Here is a 27,433-nt window from a genome sequence, read left to right as displayed (position 1 = left end):
ATGGAGCTCAATGAATCTGTGAGCGGTAATGTGTCCTTTGGGGATGAATCCAAGATAGCAGTGAAAGGCAAAGGTAATATTTTCATCCTATTAAAGAATGGAGAGAACCAATTCATTTCAAATGTTTATTACGTGCCAAATATGAAGAGCAATATCTTAAGCCTGGGACAACTCTTAGAGAAAGGTTATGATATCCACTTAAGAAATAATAACCTTTCTCTAAGAGACAATGCAAGTAACTTGACAGCTAAGGTGCTAATGTCAAGAAATAGAATGTTCGTGCTAAACATTCAAAACGATGTTGCTAAATGTCTCAAGGCATGTTACAAAGATGAATCTTGGCTTTGGCATCTTCGATTTGGGCATCTTAACTTTGGAGGTCTAGAGCTGTTGTCCAAGAAGAAAATGGTAAGAGGATTACCTTGCATTCATCATTCCAATCAAGTATGCGAAGGATGTATACTTGGGAAGCAATTTAAGAAAAGCTTTCCAAAGGAGTCAAACTCAAGAGCTCAAAAGCCATTGGAACTCATACATACGGATGTGTGCGGTCCGATAAAGCCAAGCTCACTTGGTAAGAGTAACTATTTGCTTCTCTTCATTGATGAATTTTCAAGAAAAACATGGGTATATATTTTGAAGGAGAAATCAGAGGTGTTCGAGAATTTCCAGAAGTTCAAAGCCCTTATTAAGAAGGAAAGTGGCCTTGTGATCAAAGCCATAAGATCCGACCATGGAGGAAAGTCCACATCAAATGAATTCCAAAAGTATTGTGAAGATCATGGAATTCAACGGTCTTTAACGTTGCCAAGATCCCCCCAACAGAATGGAGTGGCCGAAAGGAAGAATAGGACAATCCTCGACATGGCGAGGAGTATGCTCAAAAGCAAGAGATTACCAAAGGAGTTTTAGGCAGAAGTGGTTGCATGTGTAGTCTATTTATCCAACTGATCCCCAACAAGAAGCGTGTTGGAAAAAACACCACAAGAAGCATGGAGTGGAAGGAAACTTGGTATCTCCCATCTAAGAGTCTTTGGAAGCATGGCTCATGTGCATATACTTGATGAGAAGAGAAGCAAGCTGATGACAAAAGTGAGAAGTACATCTTCATTGGTTATGACACCAACTCTAAAGGTTACAAAGCTCTACAATCCTAATACTAGAAAGACAATAATCAGTCGAGATGTTGTAGTTGATGGAGAAGGAGAGTGGGATTGGAGATTACATGAAGAAGACTACAACTTCTTTCCATACTTTGAAGAAGATGGCAAGAAACAACCAAGGATAGAGCAAGCAAGAGAGGAGCCTACTACCTCACCAGCTTCAACAGCTACAAGTTCTCAAGAAGATGAAAGCTCAAATGAAAGAGTTCCATGCTTTAGGAGCTTACAAGAACTTTATGAGGTAACTGAAAATCAAGACAATCCTACTCTTTTTTATCTCTTTGCTGATTGCGAGCCCATGAACTTCGAAGAGGCAGTAGAAAACAAGAATTGGAAAAATGCCATGGAAGAAGAGATAAAGGCAATAAAAAAGAATGACACGTGGGAGCTAGCTACACTTTCAAAAGGGCACAAGGTGATCGGTGTGAAATGGGTGTACAAAGCCAAGAAAAATGCCAAAGGAGAAGTTGAAAGATACAAGGCAAGATTGGTGGTGAAAGGCTACAGTCAAAGAAATGGCATCAACTATGACGAGGTATTTGCTCCCCTTGCTCGACTAGAAACTGTTAGACTAATTATTTCATTGGCAACTCAAAATAGTTGGAGGATACATCAAATGGATGTGAAATCGGCCTTCTAAATGGAGTCCTTGAAGAAGAAGTCTACATTGAGCAACCACAAGGCTACAAAGTCAAAGGAAAATAAGATAAGGTTTTAAAGTTAAAGAAGGCACTCTATGGGTTGAAACAAGCACCAAGAGCATGGAATGCTCGAATTGACAAGTACCTCCACGAAAGAAATTTTATTAAGTGTCCATATGAGCATGCACTCTACATCAAAATCCAAAATGGTGATATCTTGATTGTGTGCTTGTATGTAGATGACTTGATCTTCACAGGTAGCAATTCAAGCATGTTTAACGAGTTTAAGAAAGAAATGATGAAGTAGTTCGAGATGATCGACATTGGGCTCTGTATTACTACCTCGGCATTGAAGTAAAGCAAAAAGACAAAGGCATCCTAATCATTCAAGAAGGCTGTGCTAAGGAGGTGCTTAAGAAGTTCAAGATGGATGACTCTAATCCAGTCAGCACACCAATGGAATGTGGAATCAAGCTATCAAAGCACGAGCAAGGAGAAAGAGTGGATCCTACACTCTTTAAGAGCTTGGTTGGAAGTTTATGATATTTGATGTGTAGAAGGTCAGATATTCTCTATGCAGTTGGAGTCATCAGCCGATACATGGAGAATCCAACAACAACTCATTTAAAGGCAACAAAAAGAATTCTTCGCTATCTTAAAGGTACAATAAACTTTGGTTTGTACTACTCTATTTCTGATAATTACAAACTTGTAGGATATAGCGATAGCGATTGGGGTGGAGATATGGATGATCGCAAAAGCACAAGTGGCTTCGTGTTCTGCATGGGAGACACTGCCTTCACATGGATGTCAAAGAAGCAGCCAATTGTCACTCTTTCCACATGTGAAGCGGAGTATGTCGCTGTTAATTCATGTGTTTGACATGCAATTTGGCTCTTAAACTTGTTAAAGGAGTTGGATTGTCCACAAGAAGAACCAACCAAGATTTGTGTGGATAATAAGTCAGCAATAGCTTTGGCCAAGAGCCCACTCTTCCATGATCGAAGTAAGCACATTGATACGCATTATCATTACATTAAATAGTGCATAGCCAAAAAGGATGTACAACTAGAGTACGTGAAGTTTTACAATCAAGTAGCCGATATCTTCATCAAGCCTCTCAAGTAAGAAGATTTTGTCAAATTGAGAAGTTTGATTGGAGTAACAAAATCAAGTTTAAAGATGGGGAGGGGGGGGGGGGGGAGGGGGTGTTGAAATATAAACTTGATTTTGGGCTATTAGTGTTTGGGCCTTAGTTGTTCAAGTAAAGCCCAACTTCTAGAAACATCTTATCTAAATAAGAGCCTAGTATGTTCTAGAGAAATTTTATCTAGAATCTTATTCTAGAGTAATCCATAGAGTATTCTAGAATGTGTAGAGAGGTTTGTAATTATGTAGAAAATTCTAATGAGTCATTTGTAACCATTAGATTAGAATTGGCAAAATCCTAGCCAATGGTTTACGAGGTGCCACTAGTATAAATATGGTAATGTCTTTGAGTTTAGATGATGCCCAAAAAAAGCGAGAAGTGAGAAATAACACAAGTAGCCTCTTTCTCTAAATCCTCTATTTTTCAAGTTCTACCTCCAAACTCCAAAATTTTCTTTCAACAAAGTCATCTAATTAGGATTCCTATGAATTTGACAAGATCATGTAAAGATTTAAGGCAATTATTTAACATTTTACAGGGGCAACTTGATATAGAAATGCTGCACATAAACAAAACAAATTGGATACTTTAAATTCCCACCTCCAATTCAAGGGATTTTGTACTGAACTAGAGATTTTGTCACATTGACAAGAATTGAAATGCTTTTCCCCAAAAAGCATCAATCGAGAAAGCATCTAGGCGGTTATTTTCTTGCAAATATAAGGGAAGAATATGAAAGACATGGATTAATCATTTAGGGAATAAAATTATTTCTGGATTATTAGAGGAAGCTTATCTTGATATGGGCACTCCATTTGTGGTTTCAAATTTTGTTAAGAATCAACTCTGTCGTAAAAGGGTCCTAGTTGTTCTTGATGATGTGAATAATTCAAGCCAATTAGAATATTTAGCTGGAGACCATGATCGATTTGGTCCTGGAAGTAGAATCATTATAACAACTAAAGATAAACAAGTGCTTAGCAATAGAGCTCAAGTAATTTATGATGTTAAGAAGTTAGATTGTGATGAAGCTCTTGAGCTCTTCTATTTTAAGGCTCAAGGAAACGACTCTCTGCCAACTAATTATATAGAGATGTCAAATCAGGTGGTAGCTTATGCAAATGGTATCCCATTGGCTCTTAAAGTTTTGAGTTCTTTCCTTTGTTCCAAGAGCAAAGAAGAATGGGCAAGCGAATTACGTAAACTGAAAGTAGTTCCTAACATGGAAATTCAAAATGTTTTGAGACTTAGCTATGAGGGACTAGATGATAGAGAAAAGGACATATTTCATGATATTGCTTGTTTCTTTAAAAGGGATGATAGAGATGATGTGCAAAGCATATTAAATGCTTGCGGTTTCTTTACAAATATTGGAATAAGAGTTCTCATTGATAAATCTCTCATAACTATCATGGATAATAAACTATGGATGCATGACCTATTGCAAGAGATGGGTAAGGAGATCATCCATCAACAATCCACAAAAGAGCTTGGAAATAGCAGTAGGTTGTGGAATGATGATGTCTATCACTTATTGGAAAATAATACAGTAAGAGCCAAATGCATTGAATTTTTTTTTTAAATTGCATGAACTTCTTATAAAAATTCTACAACTACTTTTTATAAAAATTCTACGACTATGTAATACATATATGGTTTTTACTAAATATTGTATATCATGAATTTTTTATATTTCGTTCTTCGTTGTCAAGGAACTATAACAGTTGAAGCCATATCCCTAGACATGTCTAAGCTTGACAAATATGTATACTCGAGTCCTGCTACCTTCTTAAAGATGAAAATTTAAGATTGCTCAAAGTTTATAGTTTATAGTTCCTTCTTGATGGACAAACACAAAATACACTCTCCTCAAGGACTTCAGTTTCTTCCTGATGCATTAAGATATTTCCATTGGGATGTATATCCCTTGAAAGCTTTTCCATCGAATTTTATTGCAGTGAATCTTATTGAACTCTGTATGCATAAAAGTAGGGCTAAAAAACTTTAGATCGGAGTCCTGGTATGCTTTAATTTAATTTAATTTTGGTTTTTGGCATCATGTAGGTAAAGTAAATGCTAAGATGTTTTGTCATTTCATTTTGTAATAGAATCTTGATAACTTGAAAATGATTGATCTTAGTTACTCCAAGCATCTTACTCAAATCCCGTATCTCTCTCGGGCTCCAAATCTTGAGAGTATAGATCTAGATCACTATAAAAGTTTGGTTCGAGTTCCTTTTTGTTTTCAAAAGCTTGACAAACTGGTTTTTCTGCTCATGAGAACTTGTCAAAATCTTAAAACTCTTCCAGAGGTACTAGGGAATATGAAGTACATTGATTTCTATAAAACAGTAGCAAAAACAATTTCCCTCCTCAATTTGGTCTCTCAATCAACTTGAGACATTGATGCTTGACTACTGCAAATATCTTAATTATCTCCTAACCAACACTTGTAAACTAAAGTCCCTGAAAAGGCTTTCTCTAGGTTGTTGCGCATCTCTTCAAAAGTTCCAAGACCTTCCAAGAAATATAACATGGTTAGATTGGAGTGGGACAACAATAGAAGTGGTTCCCTCATCAATTGGGTGTTTCTCTCATCTTCTTATGCTAGACATGACATGTTGCGAAAGGCTTGAGGGTCTCCCAACCACTATTTGTAAGTTGAAATCTCTTGAGCGTCTATACCTCTCTTGTTGCTCAAAATTCAAAAACTTCCTAGAAATTTTGGAGCCCATGGAGCAGTTATGGTATCTTGATTTAAATAGAACAGCTATTGAAGACATAACCTCCTCCATTGAAAATCTAATTAGACTTAGGGAATTAAGGTTGGATAGGTGTCTAAACCTTGAGGTTGTTCCAAACAACATCGACAATATACAAGATCTTCAATTTTCTGGCTTTCTGGCTGTTGAAAATTTAATAAGTTTCCTCCCTTTTCTAGAACATGTTCTTTGGATGAACTAGATTTTAGTGGCTGCATAGATTACAAGTTCCTGATGGTCTTGGCTACTTATCCTCATTAAGAATTTAAATCTTAGTGGAAGTAAAATTGAGAGCTTGCCTACAAGCATCAAGTATCTTTCTCAACTGTCTCACCTTGACTTGAGCAAATGTGAGAACCTAAAATCTTTGCCAAAGCTTCCACCATTTCTATAACTTCTAGAAGCACATGACTGCACATCATTGGAGACTGTATCAATTTCAAGAATTGAACTCGTACATGGTTTGCATCAATACTATCTTCATATTGTTGAACTTAACTACTGTAATTGTCCAAAATTGGACCATAACTCAAGAACCAACACAATGGTTGATGCACAGCTTAGAATTTTACGTATGACAACTATGTCATCATCGATTCTTGGCAGGGTATATATGTTCCTATCTTTTATTTTCTTGCTTGTCAAACCAACTGATTATATGTCCCTACCATCTAACAAATAATGATTTTTGGTGCAGCTGTTTAACCATAATAATTATCAAGAAGCCTTAATCTGTATTTGTTATCGAGGAAATCAAATTCTAGAGTGGTTCTGTTAGGACCCGTCCAAAATTTCTCACCGGAACCTTAGACAAGCCTTGATCCTAAGGAAACCCTACCGGACCTTCCAATGGAAAATCCGACAGAACCTCCCCTAAGGGTTGGACTTACCACAAATTTCCTGCACTGAAAACACACTTCTATAAACACCACCTTATTCCTTCCATTTTACTACAATTTGTTTCCACAAATTTACAACACTCTAAAATAATAACAAGGAATTAATGCAATATTTAATAAAATGTGTCCAATACAGTATACAGAGCATTATACAAATAAATATGAAATTAATACAATGTCAGATAAAGAAGCAATACAAGATGAAGAGAAAAAAGGAAGGAAATGCTTCTTGGACTTTCGACAATGAACTGAGACGTCGGGCTCGCCCCGGACGATCAACGTGTCAGGACCCGCCCAGAATTCCTTCCCCGGAACCCTAGACAAGCCTTGATCCCAGGGAAATACCATCGAACCTTCCAACGGAAAATCCGGCAGCACCTCCCCTAAGGGTAGGACTAACCAAAAAAAATTACCTGCACTGAAAACACACTTCTATAAACATCCCCTTATTCCTCCCACAATACTACAAATTGATTCCACAAATTTCAGCACTTCAAAATAAAACAGCGGCAACCCAGTGCATAAAGAACAACTACACGTCCAATACAGTATACAGAGCATTATACAAATAAATGTGGAATTTATAAAATGACAGATAAAGAAGCAATACAAGTTCAAGAGGAAAAAGGGAAGAAAAACTTCTTGAACCTTCAGCAACGAACTGAGACGTTGGGCTCGCCCCGGACAATCAACGTCTCCAACCTAAACCTAGGGGAACGGAATTTAAGAGTGTGAGATGCTAATCATCTCAGTGAGTGACCCTATCTACTATACACCTTTAATATAATAATATAAAAATAAAGGAATTTAATCAATCCATACCGAACAATTACATAAATAAATAAATAAATAAACAATTGAAATAATAATTTCTCTCAAAACCCTCACTATTCACTCCGTTGGAAATGTTCCCCTTTTTAAAACATTTTCACAAAACCCGATGTACGTACTCCTCGAAAACCAAGGGATTAAACCATTTGATAAACAATAATTAAATAAATAAATACCCCAATATATAAATAAACTATAATAAATATAGTAAATAATTTTTGAACACCTTTGGGGTTTAAAACATTATTTGCAATTTACACCGACGCACCACACCATATACGGGTGATGCCCTCCGATACCCAACGTCCCGAGCACCGACTGGCGGGGGGTTAAAGAGAGAAACCTGCAAACGGCACTTCGGCGTCCCGACAGTACCGCTGCTGAAACCATCAACCCGGCCAAGGAGGGGGGCGGCTGTGCGCAATAACAAACTTGCCTGCCCACGGTCCAATGGCAACTCACGGGTGAAGTAATAACCGCGCGCTAAACCACATAATACCTGCGCGCTACCACGTGTCCATACACCATACACCATAACACCAATACTGTATGAGTGCGTCTAAAAATAAACATTATTAACCAACCGTACCGTTTTCCAAAAATTACCGTGGGAAATACATTAAATTGTCACACTTACCATCCCACATATTTTTATTTAATAAACCGGTACGAAACATTGAAAACCAACAAACCACAATTTTCTCGAAGTACGAGGTTCAACAATAAAAATACCACGGGCATAATTTATAAAATTTAAACAAATATTTTCGTAAAATATTTAACCCAATTATGCCCGAAAAGTATTACTTGAAACCATGTACGATTAATACCGAAACATATTTTGCTCATGCATAATAAATAAATTAAACCACAATAAAACCATAACCAAATTGTACCACATGAGCATAATTTAAATACCAATTAAACATCATTAATTGCCCAAAAATGATATAAAATCCAGACACAATCAATTACTGAAAATACTTGCTCATGTGTAATAAATACCATTTAATCACAATAAAATAATAATCGGGAATTTCTAATGACCCCAAAATTTCATTCAGCACCAATGGGTAAATATATATATAAAATAATATTTTTTCCGATTGTATTTAAAATACGCCACATGAGCACAATTTACAGATATCAATTTAACACCACATAAATATAATTAATTACCCCAAAAATATTTTTAAAGGTGGGTCACTCACCTGGAGCACGCAATTAACCTACGATCCACCATGGGATCAATTCCACGACTCACCGGTGCTCCTAGAACAAAATTCACAGACAGTCAAATAAATTAATATTTTATTCGGGTAAATAATACCCGGTACCCGGGGGGTCAAACACAAACGTTAACCAAAATAGGCGAATAATATACCGAATCGAAGCTTGAGCGACGAGGATTACAAATCCGGTCTCCATCGACCCCAATTCCGCCGGAGGTGGCCGGAATTTGGCCGGAAAGCTTCGGCCGATTTTCAATTCCTCGTATCTCGCAAACCGCTTTGAATTTTTGAGATTGGAGGCCATATTTGGACTCAGAGGACCCAAAATAGGGGGAGAGGAGGTTTAATTCGGACTGGGCTGGCCGGAATACGGCGAAATCGCCGGAAAAACATAACCGGCCGCCGCGACTTCGCCGGCCCGATCTGGGCGCGTCGCCGGCCGGCCGGCAGCCAAATTTGGCTGGTGAGCTCGCCGACATGTGGGCTTGGACGGTGGCCGGTGTGTGCGTGGTTCTGGTGGCCGGAAAAAGAAAACACGGTTAGAGAGAGGGACGGCCGTGGGAGAAAAAATTGTGCGTTTTATCTGTCTTGGTCGGCTAGGGGAAGAAGAAGGGAAGGAAAGGGAAAGGAAACAAAAAAAAAAAGAAAAAAAGGAAGGTGTTTTCCCATGTGGGGAAAAGAAAAGAAAAAAGAAAAAGAAAAAGAAAAGAAAAAGGAAAAGAAAAAGAAAAAATAAATAAAATAAAAATAATTAATTAATTACATAATAATATTATTATTTAAAATAATAATAAAAATAATTTGATTTTTCACATGGTTGACATGTGGCTTCCCAACATGGTGACACATGGTCACCTTCATTAAGTCACACGTGGCACATCGTTATACGTTTAAAAATAATATTAAAATAATACGGTGTTTGAAAAACTCTACAGGTCCATAACTTTCAAACCACATGTCCAAATCGGACGTGCCGCTAGTCTACGGACTCGTATCGACGAGCACTTCACAACCATGCATGAGTCAAAGCTCAACCTTGCATGAATAAAAATTCAACTCCGGCACCCCTTGGACAGTTTGGACCGCAACTTGTTTTGCCCATAACTTTCAACCCGTAGCTCCGTTTTCAACGTGCTACCAGTCTACTAACTCAGGGCATCATGCACTTCGCCATGGTACCTCAGTCAACCTAGAATTCCAACCGAGTCAAAAAGTCAACTTTTGACCCTTTCGGTCAACGGTCAACGGTCAACCTCGGTCAACGTGCAAAAATTCCGACATGGTTCGGGACGGGGTGTTACACAACATCTCCCAATCCTTGTACCTAGGAGAACGGAATTTAGAAATATGAGATGCTAATCATCTCAGTGAGTGACCCTATCTACTGTACAATTATAAAGCAACGATAATTATAGTACATTTGGTTAATTAAGAATAAATAAGTAAGTAAATAATAATTAATTGAAAATAATATTTTATCTCAAAACCCTCACCATTCATTCCGTTGGAAAGGTTCTCCTTTCAAAGCATTTTTGCAAAACCCAATCTTTTATGCCCCGAAAAATCAATAAATAATTAGTCAAATAAATTTCAAAGAATTTAAGGATCCAAATTTATAATGGAAATATAGAATAAGATATCATTGGATACAATAAATAAAATCATAAATAAACTTGTATTAAAGAAATTTGGCATTAGAACAAAAATAAACCCAATATATAAATTATAAAATTTATTAATTAAATCAATGAAATAATCAAAGAAACATTTTAAATCAATTTAAACATCTATATAAACAAATGATAAAAATATAATAGAATTTACTTTAAATACCAATCGATTTAAATGATAAAATCAAGACAAATAACTTTTAAACATTAATGAGAATCGGTAATAAAATCATGATAACAATTTCAGAAAATTTGTGTAAAGCTTTAAATTTAAATAAATAATAAAAGCAACATTAAATATATTCTTAATTTAAATACAATTTCAAATATTTATTTTGAAAATCATGTTCCGAAAACCACTTGATGCACCCACTATATACCAATGGTGCCAACGGTACCCAGCGTCCAAGATCTTTCATGAGATCAATTTTACGATGCACACATACTCCTAGAACAACAAGATTACACAACTCAAATAAATTAATATTTTATTCGGATAAATAATACCTGGTACCCGAGGTTGTTTAACACAAACGTTAACCAAAATTTGTGAGTAATATACTGAATTGAAGCTTATGGGATGAGGATCGCATTATCGACCTTCATTGACCCCAAGTACCGGCCGAACTTCACTTCCTCATAACTCGCGAACCACTTCAAATTTAAACAATTGGAGACCATATTTGAACTCAGAAGAGCCAAAATAGGAAGAAAGGGTGGAAGATCGGACTGGGCTGGCCGGAAACGACGAGAATCGCCGGAAAACTCAAACCCACTGCTACCGACTTCACTGGCCCGATCTGGGCGCGTCCGATGACGTTTGGCAGGGAAATTTGGAGGGTGGCATCGCCGGGGAATGGACTTCTTCCCTGGCCGACGTGTGTGGCTGTTCGGTGGCCGGAATTTGAGAAACGGCAAGGACCCGAAAGGAGGAAAAAGGAAAGGAAAAGAAAGAAGAAGAAGAAAGGTTCGGGGGGGGGGGGGGCTGGGGGTGTTTTTCCCACGTGGGGGAAGGAAAAAAAAGAAAAGAAAAGAAAAGAAAAAGAAAGAAAAAGAAAATAAAAGAAAATAATTAAATAACATTAAAATAATATTATTGGATAGAATAATAATAAAATATTATGGTATTTATTCATTGTTGACATGTGGCATCTTACCGTTGTGACACATGGCATCTTTTATTAAGTCACACGTGGCACACTGTTCACATATTTAAAAATAATATTAAAATAATATTGTATTTGAAAAATTTTGCAGGTCCATAACTTTCAAATCACATGTCCAAATCGGACGTACCGCTAGTCTATGAACTCTATCGACGAGTACTTCACAACTATGCATGAGTCAAAGCTTAACTTTGCATGAACAAAAAGTCAACTCCGGCACCCCTTGGATAGTTTGGACCTCAAATTGTTTTGCTCATAACTTTCAAACCGTAGCTCCGTTTTTGACGTGCTACTAGTCTACGAACTCGTGCCAATGTCTACTTTTTAACGGTATCTCGGTCAATGTGAAATTCCATTAGGAGCAAAAATTCAACATTTGACCCCCTTCTCGGTCAACGACGGTCAAACCCGATCAACTTTGGTCAAATTTTAGAAATTCCGATGTACTTTGGGATGGGGTGCTACAGGTTCAGCTATTAAAGTATGGGATCTTCAATAAATATGAAGCTTCCTACAGGTTGGTATAATTCAAACATTTTGGGTTTCGCTCTGTGTGCTATTGTGCGTGTGAAAGTGGAGTACTATATTTGTGACGACTTGGAATTTCAATGTGATTCTAATTTTAAAACCAACTATGGTGAAAGCCATCAGTGGACATGCACTTTAAGGAAATCGAGCTGGATTGTGAAGAAAGAAATGAATGAACTGAATTTGGATAATTGTAACACCTTGTCTCGAAGTACATTGGAATTTTTGCACGTTGACCGAGGTCACAAATTTCACTTGTTGTTCTGGATGGAATTTGACATTGGCTAAGGCACCGTTGCAGATTACACATCGACCCGAGTCCATAGACTAGTAGCACATCGAAAACAGAGCTACAATTTGAAAGTTATGAGCAAAATAAGTTGAGGTCCAAACTGTCCAAACGTGCCCGAGTTGACTTTTTACTTTTGTAAAAATTAAGCTTTGACTCATGCATGGTTGTGAAGTACTCGTCGATATGAGTTCATAGACTAGTGGCACGCCTAATTTGAACATTTCGTTAAAAAGTTATAGACATGCAAAGTTTTCAGAATACCGTAATATTTTAATATATTTTTGAATTGAGTGAACAGTGTATGCCACGTGTTGTGTTCTCAGCCAATCCCATGAGTGAACAGTGTCACCCATAGGTGGCTTTTATTTTGGCCAAAACACATGTGGGCCGGGGGGAAGAGAGAGAGAGAGGAGAGAGCCACCACCACCCGGCCACCACTGTTTCACCCATTCTAGCCACATTTCCATACAAGCGCCACCCCATCACCTCCGTCTCCTCATTTTCGGCCAGCCCACCAAATTCCACGGCCAGCCGACTGCTGACACTTCGGGATTGAGGCTTTTTCCAATAGTGGTGCCAATTATTTCAAACCCAGATTTCTCCCTATCCCGGCATCCATTTGCCATACCGCTGATCCCATCCATTCACCCATCCTTCTATCTACCTTTCCTCCAAAAATTATGGCCAATGGCCAATGGACGCGTCATCGGCGGTGATGGTTTCTGATGACCATGGTGACTCGTCGGAAAACTTGATTCCGGTGAGTTCCCGGTCACACCGCCCACCTTTTCCCCCTAATCCAAACCCCCTAAATCCAAATCTGAGGTCAGTTTTCTCCAATTCATGGCGGTTTGTGAGATCCAAGGACCTAAAGACCGAAACCTTCTTGACAAGATTCCGGCCACCTCGGGTCCAATCTCCGGAAGGTAAGGGTCAATCCTTAATCCTCATGTTGTAAGCTTCATTTCAATATATTATTTGCGAATTTTGGTTAAATTTTGTGTTAAATCCTCCGGGTAATCATGTATAATTTATCCGATTAAAATATTAATTTAATCGGTTTGTGTATTGTCAATATTCTAGGAACACATGTGAATTGTAGAATTGACCCTATGGAGGATCTTGGTTGAATCGTATGCTCGAGGTGAGTGACCCACCTTCAATATTATTTTCGGGTGTTAAATTATATTTATTTTGTGATAATTAAATGTTTGGATTTAATATTTTATATGTTAAATATTTAGAAAAATTATATTTGGAATTTTGATGGCACAATTTGAATAAATTGAAATGTGTATGTGCATTAAAGCATATTTTGCTTTTGATAAATTATGGAGATTTTATTTTTATGAAATTCAATTTTAAAGAAATTGTGAAATTTTATGCATTAATTAATTGATAAATTTCGATGCCAAATTTGGGGTGAAGTAAATATATGTGTATGAAATCCATATGTTGAATTCTAAGAAATGGTGAGTATAATTTTATTAAAATATTGTTGATGTCAATTGCGGGTTATTCATGATTATTTCAAATGTATTATATTAGTTTATGCACATGTGGATTTCTATGCGGATTTCAGTGCGGTTTTATTTGTATTAAATTTAGAGGATGTGAAGAAAATATTTATTTAAATGTTATCACGCATTGAAACAATGGTGGGAAAATTATTTTATGGTATTGAAAAATATTGGATATATATATATATATACACCTTTGGATATTAAGATGATGGATTATTTGATGAATTGAAGTTGTGGGTGTTATCCCTTGTTTTATAAAAAAAATTGGGAATTGGTGTATATATATATATATATGGTTTTTAGACACATCCATACAGTACCGTTGTTCTGTAGTTGTGGATGTGATTAGCGCACTGGTGGAGTGTGATGAGCGCGCAGGTTTATCCTCTCCCGCGGTTGCCATCGGACCCAGGGCAGACAAGTTTGATATTGACCATAGCCGCCCCCCTCGGTGGTTGGGATTGAGTTTTTAGCATCGGTGCTGCTGGGATGCCAGGGTGGCCTGGATGCCGGTTTTCTCTCTATAATCTCCCTGCCAAACGGTGCCTTAGGACGCTAGGCATTGTAGAGCAGCACTGGTATATAGTATGGTGCGTCAAGTTATTTTTCTCCCACCTAATTATGAAAGTTAAATGTTTTCAAAATGGTAATTGAAATAAAGAGTGTATATTGTGTTAAATCTTACTTGGTTAATTTGATTGTGCTGAATTCTTCTAATATGAAATTTGTTATTTATTTATTTAGATGTGATCTTATTTATCTCGTGGTAATTACTATAAATTCAATTAATTGTTATTAATATATTCTCAAGGTAAATTTCAATTTTTAATATTTGTTATTGTTTGCATTTATTCATTTATGATGTCCTTATTTTTTGAGGTATATAAATGTTGGATTTTGTGAAATGCTTTAAAAGGGGAACTTTTCCAATTGAGTGAGTTGTGAGAATTTTGAGAGCAACATCATCTTCAAATAATTACTATTATTATTATTCTAGCATTATTAATATTATGGTAGTAGATCGGATCACTCACTGAGATGATTAGCATCCCACGTTTTTAAATTCGTTCCCCTAGGCCCACATTAGTAGACGTTGATGTCCGAGACGAGTTCGGCATCTTTTCCATTGCGGATAATTCAAGGAGTTCTGTCTTTCTTCATTTTCCTATTTCCTATCCTGTAATATTTCTTTCTTTTCTCTGTTGTCATAACTTTTATTTTCGTGTTGTAACTCAAATGCTCTGTATAATGTATTAGACATTATTAAATAGTGTATTGCATGGATCCCCTATTTGTTATTTATGAAGTGATGTAAATTTGTGGAATGAATTGTAGTAAGGTGGGAGGAATAAGGGGACATTTTTAGAAGTGCATTTTTCATACAGGAAATTTTTGTGGTAAGTCCAACTCTTAGGGGAGGTTCTGCCGGATTTTTCATTGGAGGATCCGGTAGGGTTTTTCTAAGATCAGAGCTTGTCTAGGGTTCCGATGAGGGATCTTGGACGGTCGTGACATAATTCAGATCACATATTTCTATGGTATAACTGTAGCTTTCATCTTGGTATAGTAAAAGAAAAAATTAAAGGAAAGTGGTCTACTTCTTTCTACAATCATGTCATTGAGGCTGAATTTGAGTTCTATCCTACATGCTTCGATGAACCTGTTGACTATTCGGGTGTGATGAAGTGTGGCATTTTCTCGCTATATGCCCAAGTTGCAGAGGATATTGTGATGAATGTAGATGCTTCCCAACCAAAAGATGGACACCAGTAGGAGTTCGAACCCAGGGAAAGTACTGAAATGGTTAGCTATTTGACAAGGAAGAAGAAGAAGAGGAAACACATCCTAAGAGAATTAGAGAAGAAATTATAATTATGATGTTAGTCTTGTGGCTGCTCTTTTTGATTTTCATGTGAAGCTGAAAACGTATGTAAGGAAAAGTCATAGACAACAGCAGGTAATAGATTCTTTGGATGGATCTCAATGTTTACAATAAGATTGAATGCCCTGCCATAAATAGACTGAGGAGGTGTGCTATTAATAAAAAGATTGCATGTATTTTAAAATAAAAACACCATTCCTTCACTGTTTTTTCTACATCTCATCTGCATTTTACTTGTAGCCATTCAGAGAATTGCACTGGTCGGACGCTTATTCCTTGATAACAATTGATGAGTCGTAGTAGCTTTCCCAAATATGTATATATGTATAATCCAAGATAATGATTATGACCACATTAATAAGTGCATGGTACACCTTCTTCAAGTCTCTTCACGATACATTTAGTAATGACATAAATATCTCCATTAGTAATAATTGACAATACCCTTCAAAACATTTTCCATCAAATTCTAATCCAAAGAGTCTTGATGAACTTTAAAATGGCCAACAGCAGAGTCAAGAAACTAAAAGTTATAACTCCAGATAAGCTCTATGAAATAGTCCTTTGTTTGTGAGGTTTGGAGTAGTCACTAAAGCGTATATTAGATAGTACATATGGTCTGGCTTTCCAATGGAGTCCCATAAAACTAATAAAAGAATGCGATCAGATTGCCGTGGGAAACTATCACTGATAATGTGAGATCCCACATCGGTTGGAAAGGGGAATGAAGCATGCCTTATAAGAGGGTGTGGATACCTTCCCCTTGAGAGGCCTTTTCAAACCATGCGGGCTGGGCCCAAAGCGGACAATATCTCATGCGGGTGGACTGGACTATTATAGATGGTATCAGAGCCAGACCTGGATTGGTGTGCCAGCGAGGATGCTGGCCCCCAAGGGGGGTGGATTGTGGGATCCCACATCAGTTGGAAAGGGGAACGAAGCATGCCTTATAAGAGGATGTGGATACCTTTCCTTTAAGAGGCCTTTTAAAACCGTGCGGGCTGGGCCCAAAGCAGATAATATTTCATGCGGGTGGACTGGGCTGCTACAGATAAATAAATGAAAAAGAAAATGATCCCAGAACTTTTAGCTAAGTAAGAGGCACATATATTTACATAGAAAAAGAAAGTGATCAGAACTTTCATATATTTATAAAACAAAAGGCAGAAAAGCTTCACTTTAGAGAAAGAATGAGGCACAGGCCTAAAATTAAAGCAATGAAAGCATCTGTATTGCTATATGGCCCACATTGACAATATCAATTGTTCAGTGAGAGATTATTTTTTTGTTTACTGGGATTTGGATTTTAAGAACGTTCTAGTCCACAGAATCGTGTTCCTTTAACATTTTATTTTATTTTATAAAATTCCTCAATTGAATGTATACTTTCAATTTTATATATTTCTTTCTGTGGTTAGCATGCTAAAAGGGTACTCTACCTCTACCCTTGAAGGAACATTGGAGTAGCTAAGCAAGGCAGTGCACTTTTTACTTTAACTTGAACTGCAAGGTTCTAAGAAAGGAGTGTCTCTCATTCTCTCTCATTCTCCATGTACATTATCACAGTTGACATGTCTTAGTAACGTATAGCTTTTGAGAGGATGAATATGGCTTCCTCTTCTTCTTCTTCTTATGCTGCTATAATCCATCCTCAAGAGAAGAACGGTGTTTTTGTTAGTTTCAGGGTAGTGGACACCCATGATAACTTTACCAGCCACCTATATGATGCTTTAAGTTTGAAGAATATCCATACTTTCATAGATGATAGACTTGCAAGAGGTGATGAAATTTCATGGCTCTTCGGAAAGCAATCAAGGAATTAAAGCTTTTAGTAATAATTTTTTCAAAAAATTATGCTTCTTCCAACTTGGTGCTTGGAAGAACTTGCTCACATACTCGAATGCAAGTAAAAACTTGGACAGATTGTGATTCCCATTTTTTACAGAGTAGATCCCTCACATGTACAGAAATAGATGGAAAATTAAGTAGTTGCATTTACTAAGCTCAAAGAATGTTTCGAGAATAGGAAGGATAAGGTGCATTAACGGAGAGTAGCTTTGACAGAAGCACCCAATCTATTTGAGTGGAATTCACTGGTAACTGGGTATGTATAAATCCAACTTATATTTTCTATTTATCTAACCTTTGACTAGTTCTTGCAATAAAAGCATGATAACTAACTAGCTAGAAGCTTGTTATGTGATGTGCAGTACGGAACTATATATTACTCTCTTACATGTATAACCTAACATGTTCTCTAAGTATCTGAAGTATAAAGTTCTTTTACTCTAGGCCTATAGTCTTAGTTAGTTGAGGCAATTGTTGAAGACATTTTGAAGAAACTGAATTATACATTATTGAGAATAATTGATGTAAAGGGCTTGGTTGGAATTGAAGAACATGTTGATAAAATTGCATGTGTTGTATTTAATAGGTTCTCTTATCAATTTGAAAGGTATTACTTTCTTGCAATTGTTAGGGAAGAATTAGAAAAACTTGGAGTACATCATTTGAGGGATAAATTTATTTCTGAATTGTTAGGGGAAGAGAAAATAAATATGGGCTCCCCATTTGCTAAATATAGATTGTGCCCAAAAAAAAGATTATATCATTCTTGATGATTTGAATAGTTTAAGTCAGTCAGAATTTTTAGTTGGTGATCTCGATCAATTTGGCTGTGTAAGTAGAATCGTGACATTGAAAAATTGTTTTAGCTCGGTGGAAACAAAATCCCTTGTTCTAAGAATTTTCCAGGAAAAAACAAAAAAATTTCTAAATGTTTCAAAAGACATAAAAAACCAGTTTAGTAAAACCATTCTATTTCAAATAAATACATAAACAAATACATAATATATTCAAATAAATATATATATATATAATAAATACATATATAAATAAGTCAAAGCCAATTATCCATTCAATCTAATTAATATTGAAAGAATCCTGGAGTACTCAAAGACTTTCAAATTTTACTGAACGATTCATGAATTAGCTGATTATTTCTTATTGAATCTTTGTCTTTTTTAGTTTCACGTATTTCTAGTTCTCTCAAGCCAAATAATAGAGTTATTTTTTATTTCAGCAAAATATCATTAAATAAAAAAAAGAAAAGAAAATAAAGGAGATAAGAAATCTCGTTTTGATTTTATATCATTTGATTAAAGAGGCCCGGCCTGGCTAGGTACTGACCAGGCCAAGCCGTGGAAATAAAGGGCCCTTTCGGATGAAATCAAAAAGGTTATTTATTTATTATTATTAAAGAATAAAGATAGGGGTTGGGTTATTAAACATTTCGATGTATTTTATTCCATGTATAAAATTTCAGATGACGAAAAAAAAAAAACTAGACAGAGATAGAAAGGCACAGGTTTTTTCTTTGTTTTTTTTTTTTTTTTTATTCTTCACATCCAGGATTATGCCCTGGGTCATTAGATAGGAATCCAAAGATAAAGAGCGAAACAAAGAATATTACTACTGTGTAAACAAATAGTTTGAGAGTAAACATTACACAATCTCCAAAATTCTTTTTTGGACAAGGATTTTATTAAAGCAAAAGAATAAAATAATTTCTTTATAAAACAAGAAAAACACAAATAACAATACCCTTTCTCTTATAATAGGAGAAAACCTACACAATCTCTTACAAAGGAAAGATACGAATATTTAGGAAAAATCCTTTATTAATTTTCTGATGTGATTCCGCCCGAGCCCGCTCAACCGATAACCCGCTGGGGTGCTGACTCGACACGGATGAAGACTAGGCCAATCACAAGAGCTCAAATTAAGAGATTTAAGGACAAGCTGGAAGTATTTATACAGGGGGTAATCAATCTCAACAGAGCTTGTCCATACTTGAAGATACAAAGCCTATTCTAAGCATCCAAGTGGTGGAAGCCGATACGGACCCGGGTGACGGTTTTGGTACATTTTTGGAGTCCGAGAAGCATGAAATGGTTCCAATGCTTTATGGGTTCAATACATATGCCTAAGAGGTCATGGAATCAAGTTAAAGCAGCCTCAAATGCAATCAAAAAGGGCTTATACGGACAGCTTCAACAATTTGGCCGAATTTGCTGTATTGCTTGCTGGCTTTACTGTATTTTACTGTATTAGCCTTTTCTTATTTTTCCAAGCATGGGCAACGTGTGGGCCTTCATATTCAGTTTATTTGGCATCCTACAAAGCATCTAGAAGCTGATTTGGAGCTCAATTTGGTCAAAGATTGGTCAAAGTCAACTTAGTCAAAAAGCTAGTATTATAGTTTCCTAATTTGATTCTACTTTTTGTTTTAGGAAATTACCATTACTTTTTAGTTTTTATTTATTTATTTTCTGGAAAAATAAGTTTAGGAAAGTTATTATTTTATTATTTTCATTGTAAATTAATTAATTCCTAATTCAAAATAAAGGAATTAATTAATCCAAATTAGATTAGGAAAGGAGTGAGAATTTCGGCCGCCATAGAACTCTTTATTGTGTGGCCTGTTTTACCTAGGGTTTTTAGGGTTTACTTTGTTTCTTTCAAAGCCTATTTAAAGGCTTATTTTTCAATATGAATAGAACTTTGATTTGATTAAGAAAATACTTGTGAGGTTAATTATCTCTTTGTTCTTTGAGAACACCTAAAACATCATTAGAGAATTGGTTGTTTTGGCTTGACTTATTAATAGGTTTTCCATCCCCTATTGTGGCGTCTACATTATACCAAGGTTTCTAACCATAGGTTGGTTAGGGGTTGAGGTCCATTCCATTAGAACTTGAACTTAATTAAAGATCCGGGCTAATATAATACGGGTTTAGGAGCAGGTCGTCCTAGGTTCGTATCATTTGGTATCAGAGCTAAATTTTGTTCAGGTTTGATCTATCTTTATTTGCTTTATTTGTTTTTGTGTTATTCTGCAATTTTAGCATTAGGTTAAGGTTGCATCCATCCTATACACGTTCAGCATGTTAAAAAAAAATAAAATAAAATAAAAAAATCATTCCTAGTTGAATTAGGATTTCCTAGTTTTATCGTATTTTTGTTTCCTAGTTTGTTGGTTGTCTTTTATCATTGTTCTTGTTAATTTGGTTTTTGTTGATTTTTCTTTGCTGTTTTAGTCTTAAATATTTGCATTCATATATTCAAAAAAAAAAAAAAGAAAACAAGAAAAAAAAAAAGAAGTTTGCGGCAACATTTAAAAAAAAAAAAAAACTGCACATTTTGTTTATTTGGAGGTCACGGGTTTGGTGTTTGTTTTGGAGTTGGAATTGCAAATTTGTTGTTTACTCTTGCTACTGCAGTTGTGTTTAATATTCAGTGAGTGAAAAAAAAAAAAAGAGAGAAGGAAAAAAAAAATAAATAAAAAAAAGAAGAAGAAAAAAAATATTTCGGTTTGTTGGAGTTTGATTTGTTTGCTGAAAATTTGTTGGAGCTGCTGGTTTTTTATTATTTATTCAATATTTGAGTTGCTGGAGAACTATTTTTGCTGCTGGATATTTGGATTTTGGGTGCTTAAATTATTTGGATTAAAATTAGATAAAGGAATTGATACAAAACTTGAATTACAAGAACAACAACCAACACTTTTCTATAATTTTGTTCTCTTTGATTCTTGTCCGTATTTGAATTTCTTTTTCTGGAATTTTATTCTTGAACTCATAATCTACTACCATCTGGTGCAGTTTTCAAAAATTCCAACGTTTTCCCATTATTTTGTGTTTTCTTGTCTAGAAAGCCGAAAAATTAGGATTTGTTGGATTCTTTCGGTATTGCCTACTTTTTGCTTACTGTTTGTTGATAAGTTTAATTAAAACATACTGGTGATCTAATTGCTGTTTTGTGGGTGTTTAAATTAGAACTTTGAGATAATTCATTGAGTGGAAAAAGGCAAGAGTGTGTGAGCTTAAAAGAGGGTAAAAGCCGAAACTAGTGTGCAAACACGAGTGTCGAGACCTTGTTTGAGTGAAACACGTGAGGGAGTGAATATTGTGAGGATTTATTTTATTTTTGAAGTATTTTACTAACATGGCAGATTCTAGAATAAGAAGAGGGGATCCACCCTTGAGGATCAATGAGGAAGAGTCCGTAGCATTCCATGGCGATGACCGAGCTACCGGGAGTGGAGACCAAGTGGATATGAGAGCTGTCTTGGAATCAATACAGCGGGTTAGTGCTCAAGTTGAGCATGTGAATCAAAGAATGGGAAGGCTAGAAGCCTCACAAGAAATGCCAAACACAAGAAATAGGCAAGAATTCCATGGAGGACGAGGCCAAGGACGAGGAGGTCACGAGAGACTGAGAGAGGAATTTAATGAGGAGCCATTCGGTGGAGACTTTGAGGAAGGTATGAACAAAACTTTTGCTGTCCAAGATAGAGCTGGCCATGGAAGATATAGGAGGGAAGAAACAGATGACAATCTTAGCAATATCAAGATCAACATCCCACCATTCATGGGAAAAAGTGACCCCGAAGCATATTTGGAGTGGGAAGAAAAAATGGAGATGATATTTGACCGCCATAATTATTCGGAGGCTAAGAAGGTGAAATTGGCAGCAATGGAGTTTGGCCATTATGCACTCCAATGGTGGACCAATGAGCAAAACACCCGAAGGAGAGTTGGTGATGACTTGATTACTACAAGGCGACAAATGAAAGGAGCCATGCGGAAGCGATTCGTACCATTACACTATCATAGGTTGCTGCATCAAAGACTTCAATCTTTATCTCAAGGACATGGATCTGTGGAGGATTATTACAAGAAGATGGAGATGCTTATGATGAGATTGAACTTGAATGAAGATAAGGAAGCAACTATGGCAAGGTTTCTTGGTGGTTTGAATCGTGAAATAGCCAATCAACTAGAATTGCAACAATATGTGGAATTGGAGGAGCTGTTGCATGTGGCTATTAAATTAGAGCATCAATTCAAGAGGAGGGGTGTAAGATCATGGTTTGGAGGTGTTTCCAACAGTGGAAGGTCCAATTCAAGTGGCTAGAGGAACAATCCCATCTATGAGAGCAAGCCAAAGCTGAAAGTCAAAGAAGAAAGCTCAAATTGGCCAAGGAAGGAGACTAGAACCGAATCTGTCCAAGCACCAAAGAATGAGGTAAAATTAGATCCTAAACCTTCTAGAACTCATGATGTTGTATGTTTTAAGTGCCAGGGAGGAGGACACATTGCTAGCCAATGCCCGAATAGAAGAATCATGGTGTTAAAGGGCAATGACGAGCTAGAATCGAAAAGTGAAGAAAGTGAGGATGAAGCCAAGCAAGAGGAGGAGGACTTGGAGGATGAACCCGAAACCTTGCAAGCATCCAATGCTGAATTAAACTTGCTTTCTAGGAGAGTACTTGCTGCATACAAAGATGAGGATGAAATTCAAAGAGAGAACATCTTCCACACCCGATGTGAAATTCAAGGTAAGATTTGTAGTATGATTATTGATAGTGGAAGTTGTACAAATGTAATTAGTAACATTGTAGTTGATAAATTAGGCTTAATGACTATTAAACATCCAGAACCTTATAGATTACAATGGCTTAATGATGGTGGTGAAATAAAAGTGAATAAACAAGCCAAAGTAAAATTTAATATAGGTAGATATGAGGATGTAGTTTTATGTGATATTGTACCCATCATTGCTGGACATATACTATTAGGTAGACCATGGCAATTTGATAAAGATGCTACTCATTTTGGTCGAGAAAATAGTATTGTTTTCAGGTTTAAAGGGAAGAAGGTCAAGCTGGAACCATTATCTCCTAAAGAGGTTTACAAAGACCAATTACAAATGCAACAAAGGAGAGAAGCCGAAAAGCTTACGGAAAAAGCAAGTATGGCACCAACAGCTTCACCATTCTTTCAAGAAGGTAAGAATGAGGTTGCTGATCAAGGTAAGGTTTCTAAGACTCATATTGAGTGGAAAAATCAAGGAAAAGCCGAAAGAGAGGGGAAAGAAAGTGGCAAACCCGAGAGCTTGGAGAAGGAAGAGAAATCTGAAGGTTTGCGCCAATCCAAGGGGAAAAAAGAAAAAGAAAGAAAAGAAAAGTTAAGTAGCAACTTTTATTTGAGTTTAGGGGATATTAATAAGGTTATTGAGTGTAAGAAACCTTTGCTGGTCATCATTTATAAAGAAAATTATTTTAATGATCAAACTAACTTTGAAGAACTTGAATTGCCAAGTTCAATGATTTCTTTTTTGAAGGAATTTGGAGATGTCTTCCCAAATGAAATTCCAATTGGACTACCATCCAATCAAGAGGGAAAAGGTGAGCTTACTGTCCGAGGTAAGTCTTCTAATACTCAGGTTGTGTGGAAAAATTTTATTAAAACCAAGAGTGAGAAATTTGGTGTAAAAGCCGGGAGTGAGAAAGGTGAGATGGCCGTGAGTGAGAAAGGAAAAGGAAGACAAGAAAGGAAAAATACAAATTTTTATCTTAGCTTTGGTGATGTTAATAAAGTAATTATGAGTAAGAAATCATTGCTGACCATGAATTTTAAAGATACTTATTTAAAGATGTCTTTATTGCATAGAACTTTATCTGCATTGTTGAGAGCTTTACTTAGTGGCAATTTGAAAATTTGGAAAATATTGTTTGCTAACTTTAAAAAGTGTAATTTTTACCATAATGAGCATGTATTTCTAGATTTTGTTGTAATAGTATTTGACCCAGGAGAATTGGTTTGGTTGCACTTACAAAAGGAAAGGTTTCCTAATCAAAGAAAGTCAAAGCTCATGCCGCCTATGGATGGACCTTTTCAAGTTTTGGAGCCCAATAACAAGAATGCCTACAAGCTTGATTTACCGGGTGAGTATAACATGAGTGCTGCATTTAATGTTGCTGATTTAACTCCTTTTGCTGCAGGTGATGATCTTGATTTGAGGACAAATCCTTTTCAAGAGGAGGGGAATGATGTGATTCCGCCCGAGCCCGCTCAACCGATAACCCGCTGGGGTGCTGACTCGACACGGATGAAGACTAGGCCAATCACAAGAGCTCAAATTAAGAGATTTAAGGACAACCTGGAATTATTTATACAGGGGGTAATCAATCTCAATAGAGCTTGTCCATACTTGAAGATACAAAGCCTATTCTAAGCATCCAAGTGGTGGAAGCCGATACGGACCCGGGTGACGGTTTTGGTACATTTTTGGAGTCCGAGAAGCATGAAATGGTTCCAATGATTTATGGGTTCAATACATATGCCTAATAGGTCATGGAATCAAGTTAAAACAGCCTCAAATGCAATCAAAAAGGGCTTATACGGACAGCTTCAACAATTTGGCCGAATTTGCTGTATTGCTTGCTGGCTTTACTGTATTTTACTGTATTAGCCTTTTCTTATTTTTCCAAGCATGGGCAACGTGTGGGCCTTCATATTCAGTTTATTTGGAATCCTACAAAGCATCTAGAAGCTGATTTGGAGCTCAATTTGGTCAAAGATTGGTCAAAGTCAACTTAGTCAAAAAGCTAGTATTATAGTTTCCTAATTTGATTCTACTTTTTGTTTTAGGAAATTACCATTACTTTTTAGTTTTTATTTATTTATTTTCTGGAAAAATAATTTTAGGAAAGTTATTATTTTATTATTTTCATTGTAAATTAATTAATTCCTAATTCAAAATAAAGGAATTAATTAATCCAATTTAGATTAGGAAAGGAGTGAGAATTTCGGCCGCCATAGAACTCTTTATTGTGTGGCCGGTTTTACCTAGGGTTTTTGGGTTTAGTTTGTTTCTTTCAAAGCCTATTTAAAGGCTTATTTTTCAATATGAATAGAACTTTGATTTGATTAAGAAAATACTTGTGAGGTTAATTATCTCTTTGTTCTTTGAGAACACCTAAAACACCATTAGAGAATTGGTTGTTTTGGCTTGACTTATCAATAGGTTTTCCATCCCCTATTGTGGCGTCTACATTATACCAAGGTTTCTAACCACAGGTTGGTTAAGGGTTGAGGTCCATTCCATTAGAACTTGAACTTAATTAAAGATCCGGGCTAATATAATACGGGTTTAGGAGCAGGTCGTCCTAGGTTCGTATCATTTTCTCTTTAATACTCTCCTTCTCTCTCTTTGTTTCTATGTGTATTTCTCACACCAAAATGGAATCCATTTTTTGAAAGGAAGGGAAATACATATATATATAGATGAATATGGCGGTAGAAAGAGGCGGTAGAGCTTGCAAAATTCAAATTGAATTCCTTTGCTAGCTGTAGATAGCTTGCTGCTGTGCCACCTATATTTCTTGCATTAATTGTTCTTTTTTGGTCAAACAAAATAGCTTAAGGATAAGAAGATTTGCTGCCACCTTAGTCGAAGTATGAAGAAGTTTGAAGAAGCTTGCAATAATTACAACACCTCCTTTGACCGGTCAATTTTCTTAATTGATAAGCAAAGGTGGCTTTACTTGTCGCCACATTTATGAGGTTGAGAGCTTAAGTTCTTATGAAGCTTATAATCTTTTCTGTCTGAATGCTTTTAAGGTAAACTCTTCCATATCATATGGTTACCTTACACAGTCAGAAAGGGTGATAGGTTATGTGCACGGTGTACAGTTAGCTCTTAAAGTTTTGGGTTCCTTCCTTCATTCCAAGAGTGCAGAAGAATGGCAAAGTGCTTTGGATAAACTGAAAAGGATGATAATGAAAAGGATGTATTTCTTGATATTGCATGTTTCTTCAATGGATATGGTTTAGAATCAGTAGAAAGTATACTTATGCCGACTATTGCGAAAAATTTTGATTGGAAAGTTGAAAATACTCTGAATTCGAGGAACCCAAATAACCATATTCGGATTTGTGTGGTACAATTGTTAGCTTTTTTGTTTTATAGTTAAGTTTTATGTACTAGCGCCGTGAAGAATTTCCTATAAGTTTCTTTTGATTTTGGCCTTTTGTTTTTAGTTTTATAAATTAGATGTGAAATTTCTTGAAAAAGTGATTTTTGGACTGAATTTATGCTCTATATATGAAGATCATTGATGGAAGTTACCTCTTTGCAGAGAACCCTTGAAGCTGTGCTCTGTCATGTATAGGATTAGCTGCTGGCTCCATTTGGTGTTCTTAGTCAGTATTTGTTAGCGTTCAGTGCAGACATTATATATCATTGCAGAACACAAAATGCCATAACATTCTTTTAAAAGATTTGGGTAAAATGTTGGGAGAAGTTAAGGTTGATCTTTAGAAAGGTTAGTAATTTAATCTTCACACTTTTTTCATTGCTTACAACTACTTCCAAATAACCTGATGGCCAATCCTGACTAAATGACTTCTATTATGTTATCTGCTTTCAATTTAATTTTCTGATATGGCTTATCTTTTAGCTCACGTGCAAGCACTAGCCGTTTGAAGGGTTGACTAGGGGCTAACTTCTCAATAAGAGTTTTATTTATCTTTTGAGTCCTTCATATACTCTCTCTCTCTCTTATTATTATTATTATTATTATTTTATTTTTATTTTGTAAGGGATAGACAGCCTGGGGGAATTGATCTTTTCTTCCTTCCTAGAAGTTGCCCTTACAAAATTTACTTTATAAGTTTTGACTTTAGAAGGTGCCCTTCCTGGAACTTGACTTTTGGTTAAAGTTTCTTAGTAGTCCCCCTGTCTTTTATATTCTGAACACATAGGAAACTAAGAAGGCCCATCTTTTATATTTTTGGCTTTGATTGTGGGATTGGGATTTGAAGGGTCTGATCAAAATGGCTTCTT

The 27,433-nt window shown here is 36.2% G+C and overlaps 1 protein-coding gene across 1 annotated transcript; it reads left to right on the top strand.

Moving 5' to 3' along the window:
• The first annotated feature begins 3,756 nt into the window (after positions 1 to 3,756).
• Positions 3,757 to 26,421, top strand: LOC132799716 (disease resistance protein RUN1-like). Its single transcript, XM_060812172.1, has 2 exons — positions 3,757 to 4,503; positions 26,209 to 26,421. The coding sequence occupies exons 1-2, from the start codon at positions 3,757 to 3,759 to the stop codon at positions 26,419 to 26,421; spliced, it is 960 nt and encodes a 319-aa protein (XP_060668155.1).
• The last annotated feature ends 1,012 nt before the right edge of the window (positions 26,422 to 27,433 follow it).

Source organism: Ziziphus jujuba, chromosome 10 (assembly GCF_031755915.1).
Source record: "Ziziphus jujuba cultivar Dongzao chromosome 10, ASM3175591v1".
NCBI lineage: Eukaryota > Viridiplantae > Streptophyta > Magnoliopsida > Rosales > Rhamnaceae > Ziziphus > Ziziphus jujuba.
Note: the sequence above shows the minus strand (reverse complement) of the source record. Positions and strands in the feature narration are given on the sequence as shown.